Source organism: Oreochromis niloticus, unplaced genomic scaffold (assembly GCF_001858045.2).
Source record: "Oreochromis niloticus isolate F11D_XX unplaced genomic scaffold, O_niloticus_UMD_NMBU tig00000181_pilon, whole genome shotgun sequence".
In the NCBI taxonomy this organism is placed as follows: Eukaryota; Metazoa; Chordata; class Actinopteri; order Cichliformes; family Cichlidae; genus Oreochromis; species Oreochromis niloticus.
The window spans coordinates 1-10,564 of record NW_020327080.1 but is presented as its reverse complement, the minus strand read 5'-3'; the positions used below and the strand labels follow the sequence as shown (position 1 = coordinate 10,564).

At 39.8% G+C, this 10,564-nt stretch overlaps 1 protein-coding gene across 1 annotated transcript; it reads left to right on the top strand.

Moving 5' to 3' along the window:
- Positions 1–1,521: 1,521 nt before the first annotated feature.
- LOC109198457 (uncharacterized) lies at positions 1,522–9,701 on the top strand (the record flags this gene model as incomplete). The annotated part of the gene is made up of 6 exons (XM_025904157.1): positions 1,522–2,232; positions 3,172–3,200; positions 3,627–6,021; positions 6,696–7,292; positions 7,971–8,103; positions 9,331–9,701. Coding segments are annotated over exons 3-6 (2,674 nt in total), but the record flags the coding sequence as incomplete, so codon positions are not given.
- Between the last annotated feature and the right edge of the window lie 863 nt (positions 9,702–10,564).

The window sequence follows — 10,564 nt, the reverse complement described above, 5'->3', positions numbered from 1 at the left end:
GGTGCATGTCTGTGCGTGTGTATGGAGCCCCTGGCTCAGTCACTATAGCAACCAGGCTCACACCTGCCTGCCTAATGAGCTCTCTCTCTCTCACTGTGCCAAGATTCATCTTAAACACTTCTCTTTCAACTACTGCTGTGTCCACAGTGTTTGCTCTACAGACATCATTTTACCCTCAAAACGTCGCCATCGTTCTTCTCTTTCCAATACTGTGTCTTTCAAAGCTCAGAGATGTAAAGCTTTAAAACTGTGTGGATCCAAGTGGAGGGATCACATTTTAGTCATTCAGTCATTCAAAGAATATGAACTTTTAATATTCATTCAGATGTTTTCTGACTCTAAATTTTCTTTTCTCATTACTTAGGTTTTTCTAATTTACATTTAAAACATTTTCAGCTCTTTTCCAACTTCTTCCCTGTGCTTGTCAGCTTTTAGCAGTTCAGCACTTTTGTTTTCAGGTGCAAATTTCTGTATTTTTCATCTCATTCAACATTTTTAACTTAAAATTCAGCAATTAATTCTTTTCAGTGCATATATTCAGATTCAAGCATTCACACTGCAGTTTCTTCAGAAAATGCACTTTCTAGTTATTATTATAGATTCCGTACGTTTTTTGTACTCTATCTCCTTCAAAACCGTTCAACTTAGAAAAACCATTCAAACACCATTAGATTCCTCTTCTTTTGGACACGACTGCTTCTATTTTTCTCATTTATAACATTTATATTTTTAATTTTATTCAACTTTTTTCAACAAAAATTTCCTATGTATTTCAATGGGGAGACCCTTCAAATCCTCATTCAACTTACTCATTTTTAAACTCCTACTACTTCCACATACGTTGACATAGAGCCACCATTCAAACTTTAAAACGAAGACAAGACATTCAACTATTCAACTTGTATTTATCTTTTCAATATCTATTATACTTTTTCTTCAGTTCCAGTTTAAGTTTCATGATGTTTTTTCACCCGTTTCAGAGTTTATAATGGGTGTGTATGGGACGGAATGTTGGGGCTAGAGTGAGACAGCTCAACTGCCAGAGTGAGAGGAGCGAAAAAATTAATCTTAAAATCTTTTTTAAAACTGCTGCTGTGTCCGCAGCGTTTGCTCTACAGGTCTGATTTTACCCTCAAAACGTAGCCATCGCTGTCCTCTTTCATCCAATGTGTTTACTATTGTACTAGGTGTTATGGTTCTTTCATAAATGTCACCAAAGCACAGCCTCCTCCCTCCAACTCCTCCATAGACTCTAATGTTAAAATGGGTCAGAAGGTTCGTTTGAAAATCAGAAGAGCATGGTGTATTTACACTATCACCACGTCTACGTAATAAACTCCACAGGCATGAAAACTGAGAATTAGGTAGACTGGACATTGCTGCCGCTCACGGTGAAAGAATTTTGTCAATAGGACCTGTACTTTTCATTTGGGAGCGATTTGTTTCGGCCTGACTTTTCTGTTCATTTTAACCAGCAAAAGTGAGGTGCATGTCTGTGAGCGTGTGTACTGAGCCATTGGGTGCAGTCACTATAGCAACCAGGCTCACACCTGCCTGCTTAACGAGCTCTCTCTCACTCTGCCAAGGTTAAACCTAAAAATGTCTGCTGCATCTAAGCAGTTGTAGGAAGATTAACTTTTTCAATAGGTACAATAAGACAGATTTGACAGGGGTCAGTAGTTAGTATATGCCAACTAAGTAGAGTATTGTGACTGGCACACAGGTTTTTCAGATCTGGGCAGTTGGAGTCAGTTGATGACTTTAAAATCATCCTTTCTGACTGGATAATTAAAGCTTACAGCATCTACCTGTCTGTAGTTGATTTTCCCACATTTTAACTGTTTAACTAATCTAATCTCATTTAATGTCTCTGTTTATAGTTTGTATAGTTTATCTCCCCACTAACAAACTTAAAGTAGTCTTAAAATAAAACCCACAAAACAGTTCAAGATGAAATACTTTTTATTTGCTCATGTAATGCCAGTTGCCATATTTTTCTGTATGTCACTCATTCGCTTATACAAAAAGTACCAATTTGTACACTAGTCTAGTGTATTTTTTCCCTCTATCTCTCTATGTCTCTCACATACAGAGACTAACACACAGACATGTATATACTCATTATTGCTGTACAAACTGATGGTCAAATTTCCAAGCACCACCTGAACGCCTCATCTGTTTTCATCCCATCACTGGACCAACTGTCGTCATTCCGCTTTGCTCTCTGCTGTGGTAAGTACAGTACACGCAGTACTGCACTGTTTTATTTTTATGATGGTAATACATGTTTGACATTTAAACTCACATATCAAGTCCAACAGAGTTTAAAAGAGTTCAAAGAATAAAGAAAGAAAAAAAAGAATAACCTTCGCTATCGTTTATATTTGTTTATGATGTTTTGCTATTAGCAGCAGTGCTAACGTTAGCTTCAATGCTAATGCTAGCAACGATGCTAATGCTAGCAACAATGCTAACGCTAGCTATAGTGCTAACGCTAGCTATAGTGCTAACACTAGCGTTAGCAGTTGTTAACTGACAAAAAGAATATTCCTGTGATATTCCTGTGATATTTCTTGGTGGTCAGTGAGACAAAAGTAACAAATGAGCTTTATTATTGCCATTGTGGCTTAGTTTTAACAGTAAGAGTGCTTTATGACTTTTACTGTTAGCAGCCATGCTAACGCTAGCTTTAATGCTAATGCTAGCAACAATGCTAACGCTAGCTATAGTGCTAACACTAGCCTTAGCAGTTGTTAACTGACAAAAAGAATATTACTGTGATATTCCTGTGATATTTCTTGGCGGTCAGTGAGACAAAAGTAACAAATGAGCTTTATTATTGCCATTGTGGCTCAGTTTTAACAGTAAGAGTGTTAGGGCTAGCAGCAATGCTAATACTAACTGAAGTGCTAACATTAGCAGGAATGCTAGCGCTAGCAGCAATGCTAAGACTGGTAAAAGTCTAACAGGAGCCTTACATAAGTGGAAATACTTCAGTTAAATAGTTTGAATTATAAAATGGCTGCTGTATCAGCTGGTGTGCTATATTACTCTATAATTACCCTGCTGACTATAAGTTCAGTGTATCATGTCGTGTGGGTTTTGTATTTCTGTTACTCTGATAACACTGTATAGACAACTAACATATTGTTTCTCGTCTTACACTTTCAGGAACTTGACTCACATCTGTGCTTTGCCTGGTAGGTGTGCACATACTGTAAGAGAAGTAGACCAAAATAAAAAATAATCTGATTAATATAAGCTGTAAGTGATGGGTTCAAACTTTGTGCTAGCCCTTTTAAACACAATTTTATAATAAATACACAACTGCAGCTTAACAATTGGGCTAAAATATTTTTTTCGTACATTTTTGTAGTCACATTACATGTGATTAGTTAACGATTCACTCAATTATATTTGTGTTTAAAAATATTATTGCTGAATTTAATTAAATATTTATTCTTTTAAAAAGTGCCCAATTATGCAACTTTTTGCACATGTCAGCCAACAACAGTTTAGATTGAATATTTGTTTTGTCCTTTTTCAGTAGTCACAATTAGTTCATACAATTACCATTTGATATCATTTTAATAAAATTATTATTTTTTTCTTCTTTTTGTTCACAGTGTGCAGAAGAAGAACAAGGACCAGATCTCCAGTCTTCTCTCTCACATCCCAACCCCCCAATCCCTCTATCCTCTGTCCTGCTCCACCTGTTGTCTCTGCCTTCTTTCCATCTGTATTTCACCCTGTGGTTTGTGAGAAATTTTGCCAAACCAAGAATCTTATTGCGGTTTGATTTCAAAGCCGTGTCTTTCCTGCTCTGTCTGTTCTCTCTGCTAAATTTTCTCTCTACCTGTTTTTCACTCTTTGGCTTGCTGCTGAAAAATGCACAAGCCAATAAAGCAATAAAGAGTGCATATTTTGCCACAACCTATGAACAAACTGAACAAACAAAGAAAACTCTAATTCACGGTTTGATTGTGATTTGCCAGCCGTGTCTTTCCTGCTCTGTCTGTTCTTTCTGCTAAATTTTCTCTCTACCTGTTTTTCACTCTTGGCTTGCTGCTGAAAAATGCCAAGCCATTAAAGCAATAAAGAGTGCATATATTGCCTCTACCTGAGAACAAACTGAACAAACAAAGAAAACTCTAATTCACGGTTTGATTGTGATTTCCCAGCCGTGTCTCTCCTGCTCTGCCTGTTCTCTCTTCTAGATTTTCTCTCTACCTGTTTTTCATTCTGGGCTTGCTGCTAAGTTGTGCCAAGCCAATAAAGAGAGTGCATAATATTCTCTCGACTGAAGAACAAACTGTCAAACAAACACAACTGTTTCAGACAAATAAAAACTGAAATATAAAAACAAAGAAAACATCTCCTGGTGTGTGCCACTCTTATCTTGTGAACATATTTTCTGAAGACTAAGAAACACTTGCAGGTGTGTGAAAATGCCAAGGAAGCAGAAAAAGTCAAAAGCTGCAAAACAACGGTGGAAGAAGTTCCATGAGATTCACAGTGTACCAATATGTGAACAGGCTGAGTTTGATTTTCCTCATAGCTCTGCAGAAGACAGTGTGTCTACAAAGACCAATTCTGAGAGTGTCAAACAGGCAGGTCAACATGTTCCTGCACATGTACAACAGGTATCTTATGCTGTTGCTGTAAAGAGTGGACTGCAGCATGAATTTAATGAACAACATGAGGTGTCAAGTGCCCCACAGGTGGGTTATGCTGATTTTTTGAAAAGAGGCCATCACAGTGATGTGGGAGGACCATCTCATGCAGAAAGAGTGAACCTTGAAAACCAGCCCTCTGTAACACATGTCTGTGCATCTCACAGCCAGGCACATCCTAAATATGGAGACTCCAGAAACAAGCAGTGCACATGTAACTCACTCACATTTCTTGCATTCCTTCATGAGAATGAAAACATGTCTACAGCTGACCTTAATCTGGTCTTGGATAAAGGTGATGTGATGTACAAAGAGGCAAAGAAAAGATTCCCCAAGAGTATTCATTTGGCAACCGATGAGCTGCCAGACAAAGTTTATGCTCGCAGGTCTATGTATCATGTTGACATGACACAGCCTTCCCGGTATGGGACATTTGAAGAACCTCCAGAGGAAGCAGTAGATACCTTTCTCAGCTTAGAAGCAGGACTGAGCTGCCTGTTGTCAGATGTGCAGTATGCCTTAATGATTATGAGTGGATTGTGTATCGCAGTGTTCAGATCCACATCAGGCAAATATGGTTTCTTTGATCCACACTCCAGAACAGCCAGTGGTTTTCCTCTACCACTACAGTCACGTAATCGTGGTACAGCTGTGATGCTGAACTTCACACTCCTCAGTGACATGATTAAGAGGCTACAAGATTCTTATGAAATGATGGAGATATCACCCTCTTGTAACTATGAGCTGAAGCCTGTGCAGTTTTACAGTATGAGCACAGTCAACCTGAGTGATACTATCACAGACACAGTCTGCAGACCAACAGCTGCCACTGCTGTGGCACCTACTCACGCTGATACAACTGTTGATGAAGCAAACTCCTCTACTCCAAGGAGAAACACAACCACTGGTCTGACTGAGAACATCTTTTGTCAAATGTCCATTTGTGCACCACTGGTGAAACAAAAAGAAGGCCACATGACTCAGTTCACATCATATGAAGATCAGAATGAACCTCCTAATATACCAACTGAAGAACTATGCAGTGAATTAAATTTCGTTCCATCGAATGATGCTTTTTCATGTCAATCAAATGCTGCAATAACAAACGTTGCTGCCTGTGATCTTTCTGATATAGTTTTACAAAAACTGAAAAAAGTTAATAAACAACAAAGGCACAAAATCAAAAGAAGATTAATGGCATCAGAGAAACCCAGAAATCAGAGAAAAGAAAACCAAAAAAGGAAAGAACGACAAAAATATGCTTCAAATAAGGATTACAAAGAAAAGAAAAATCTTGCACAAGCGAGGCATATAAAAACAATCCTGAAGTCAGACAGAAACAACAACAGTATGTTAAAAGACGTTATTGTGAGAATGATGAATTCAGACAGAAACAACAGCAATATATTAGAAGACGCTACTGTGAGAGCGATGAATTTAGAAAGAAACAACAACAATATATTAAAAGACGCTACTGTGACAATGCTGAATTTAGAAAGAAACAACAACAATATATTAAAAGACGCTACTGTGAGAACGATGAATTTAGAAAGAAACAACAACAATATATTAAAAGACGCTACTGTGACAATGCTGAATTTAGACAAAAACAAAAAAGCTATATCACTAAAAGGTATCAAGAGAGCCCAGAATTCAGAGAGAGACAGAGATCTCGAGTGACTCAACGTTATGCACGTGACAATGCATTCAGAGTAAGACACAGACAACTAATGAAACTACTAATGCGGGACAGGTATCAAAGTAATCTTGCATTCAGGATTATGCACAACATGAGATGTGCAATGAAAATAAAAAGGAAATACAGATGGGTGAACAGACAAACCCAAGAGAGTGACAACAGTGTGATCAACGAGGCCATATCTATGTTCAAATCACAAATCAAAGTTGGACCATCATACCCATGTACTGTCTGTTTCAAGGCTTCATTTCCAAACCAAGTACGACCCTGCAGAAGGTCAAATTATGTCAAAAACCCACATGTGGTTGCAACATGTTTGACAGGAAAGTTTGTTCATGTTTGTGATGAAAACTGCAGAAATGAGCAGTGCAATGTGCCTGATGAGAGAAAGAGAGAGTGGATTTGTCACACCTGCCACAATCATCTCAAAAATGGATCCATGCCAGCACTTGCTGTTGCCAATAAACTGGAGCTTGCTGATATTCCACCTGAACTGTCTGATCTCAACATACTGGAGAGACATCTCATAGCCAAGTGCATACCATTTGCCAAGATTATTCCTCTTCCCAAAGGCAGGCAGAGAGCAATTAGAGGAAATGTGGTCTGTGTCCCATCAGAGGTACAGGAAACTGTTGAAGCACTACCTCGATTGAGAATTAATTCTCAGGTGATGAGAGTAAAACTGAAGAGACGCTTGTCTTACAAAGGTCATCAGCTGTTTCAGACTGTAAGCTGGTCTAAACTTGTGCAAGCACTGCATAAACTCAAGCAGATTCATCCACAGTATAAGGATGTGAGCATCAGAGATGATGCTGAGCTGTGTGATCCAACTCTTCCTGATGAAGATGATGAGGATGATGATGATGAAATCATGAATGAGGACGATTATGATGAGGCTGATTTAATGGAAATTGACAGCTGTGAGAAAAATGCACTGAGTGAAGCACAAAATAAAAATGAACAGGATATTGACATGTTACCCTGTGATGGTGAACAACCATGTGAACAGATCAGAGATGATTCAGACCAAGCAGATGGACTGACTAATGGTGGTTTTGCACTCGAGTCCTGTTTGCAGCCCCCTGATGTGGCTGAGGAGATATTATGTTTCAGTGAAGGAATCTACTCTGTTGCTCCTGCAGAGAGAAACAATCCAATAAGTTTTTTCAAAACACCTAAACTGGAGGCCATGGCCTTCCCTGTGCAATTTCCTACAGGTCAAAACACATTGGATGAAAGAAGGCTGATCAAAGTATCCCCCAGTGGGTATTTCAAATCAAGACTTTTCTGCATTGATGATCGTTTTGCCAGAGACACAAACTATTTGTTCTTGCACAGTTTGTGACTGAAATACACTTGGCTACTTCCAGCATGACAATACAATTAAGGAAGGCAAAGCCTCTGACCAGAGATGGGAGAAAAATAACCTCAGGCATGTTACAAGATAACATGAGGTGGAGAAACTGGTGAGAATAAAGACGCAGTGAGATTCATGCAGCCTCTGAGAGGAACCCCAGCCTATTGGGAGAAAACAACAAGAGATCTTTTTGCCATGATCAGACAGTTGGGAACTCCCACGTTCTTTTGCACATTCTCAGCTGCTGAAATGCGCTGGCCCGAAGTGATTGAGGCAATAACAAGGCAACAAGGTGAACAAGTGAATTTTGAAGGACTCGACTGGTCAGCAAAGTGTGACATCCTGAGAAGCAATCCTGTCACAACAATGCGCATGTTTGACAAGAGAGTTGAAACATTATTCAGAGATTTACTCTTATCTCCCGCAGAGCCACTTGGCAAAGTCATTGACTACTTTTACAGAGTCGAGTTTCAGCACAGAGGAAGCCCACACATACACTGTCTCCTGTGGGTAGAAGGTGCTCCTGTGTTTGAGGAGGATGATGATCAAACTGTTGTTGATTTTATAAACAAATACATCACAGCTCAGCTGCCTGATCCACATAAACAACCTGAACTTTACAAGAAAGTTACAGAAGTGCAAAAACACAGTAAGAACCACACAAAGACGTGCTTTAGGAGTTTAAGCTCCGGGTGCCGTTTTGGTTTTCCTAAACCACCCTGCAATGAGACGATGATCACAAGACCCAGTGAGGATGATGAACTGGAAGTAGAAACAGCAAAGAACAAGCTCAGACCACTGAACCAGCTGCTAAATGAGCCTGAAATGCTTCATGAGTTTAGAGCAGCTCTTGGCAAGATGCAAGTTGACACATGCAGAATATGAGCGATACCTGAATAAAATGAACACAAGGAGTACGATCATACTAAAGCGTGATCCAAAAGACTCTTGGATAAACGGCTATAATCCACATCTGCTTGAAGCTGAACAGTAATATCGACATAAGCTTTGTTTAGATGCTTTCGGCGCTGCAAATTATTTAATGAATATATATCAAAAAAGAGGGCGGGCTATCTGAGTACCTGAAAACTGTCATTGATAACTCCCATAAGGACAGTGTAAATGAGTGCGATGAAATGAGAGCCGTCATGCAGGCATATTCAAAGAAGCGAGAGATCAGTGCACAGGAGTGTGTTGCTCGTGCATGTGGTCTTCACATGAAGCAATGTTCACGTGCTGTAATATTCATTCCAACTGATGATAATCCTGTGAAAATGAGTCGTCCCCTGTCAGTTCTGGGACAACACAACACCTGAGTCTTCCAATGTTTGGATGACATCTTTGAATGACAAATACAAAGCCAGACCTGAACACCAGAGTATGAGGAGATGTGCATGGCAGACTTTGCTGCTACTTGCAGGATTGTCTATGGCCAACAGACAAAAGGTAAAGATGTTTTGCCCTTCTCAATGAGATGGGATTTGTGCAAAGGCGCAAAAAACGATAAGCCTGCTATCATCAGATTTCACCGCTGCTCACAAGAAAACATCCAGAGCAATATTACGGAAGACTGCTTAAACTGTACCTTCCTCATCGTTCAGACCACGAACTGAAAACCCATCTTTGCCAACCTATCAGGCTTTCTATGGTGCTGGCTGTGTACAGCTACCAGGTACTGACCGTCTTGAATACGTGCAACACATTGTCAAAAGAAACAGAGAAAAATATGAGAAAAACAGTGAGGAGATCGAGAGCGCTGTTGAGGAATATGAGCAGAACAGAGGTGTGACTGACGAATGGTGTAATCTGGCACCTGAATCAGATCTCGTAAGGTTGCCACTTGTTGAACAAGAAAGAGAGCGAGACAATGAAAATGAACAGGAAGATGTGCCCGACTACAGCCGTCAGGCTGATGCTTCAACAGAAGTCAGAGCCATCAGGGAACCCCCTGCTATTGATCCCACATTGTTACGTCAGATGTTTCAGAATCTGAATAAGAAGCAAGCCTGCATATTTTATGCAGTTAGAGACTGGTGCATTAAAAGAGTCTGTTCTAAATCCAGAGCAGTTTTTCTTTTATATTAATGGTGGTGCTGGAACAGGAAAATCACATCTTATCAAATGCATCTACTCAGAAGCATCTAAGATACTGAGCAAAGTGCCCAGACATCAGACGACGTTGATATATCAAAACCCACTGTCCTGTTAACTGCTTTCACTGGGACTGCAGCATTTAACATTTCGGAACAACACTGCATTCTCTTCTCAAGCTCCCTAGAAGCTTAAAACCTCCCATTCAGGGACTTGGCAATCAGCTGGATGAAGTCAGATCAGAACTTTTGAATGCTGAAATAATCGTCATTGACGAAGTGTCTATGGTGTCAAGACATCTCTTTGCATATGTAGATGCAAGACTCAAACAGATCAAAGGGACTCGAGACCCTTTGGAGGCATGTCAGTCATTGCTGTTGGAGACTTCTATCAGCTACCCCAGTGCGACAGTCTAAACCTCTCTGTGTGCACGACCCGTCTGAGATTGACCTGTGGCGGGAGCATTTTCAGATGATCACTCTGACTGAGATTATGCGTCAGAAAGATGATGTTTGTCTTTGCTGAGATGCTGAACAGAATCGTGTGAAAGGAAAGTTGGATGAGCTTGCGAAGCAGATAGAAATTTGTTGTCACAGGCCATAACTGAACCAGCCCTTGTCCGACTGATGCGTTGCACATTTTGCAACTAATAAAGAAGTGGATGCACACAACTCTGCAACACTGGCTCTGCTCCATACTCATATCATTGACATCCATGCAGATGATATAGAAAGGATCCTAGAA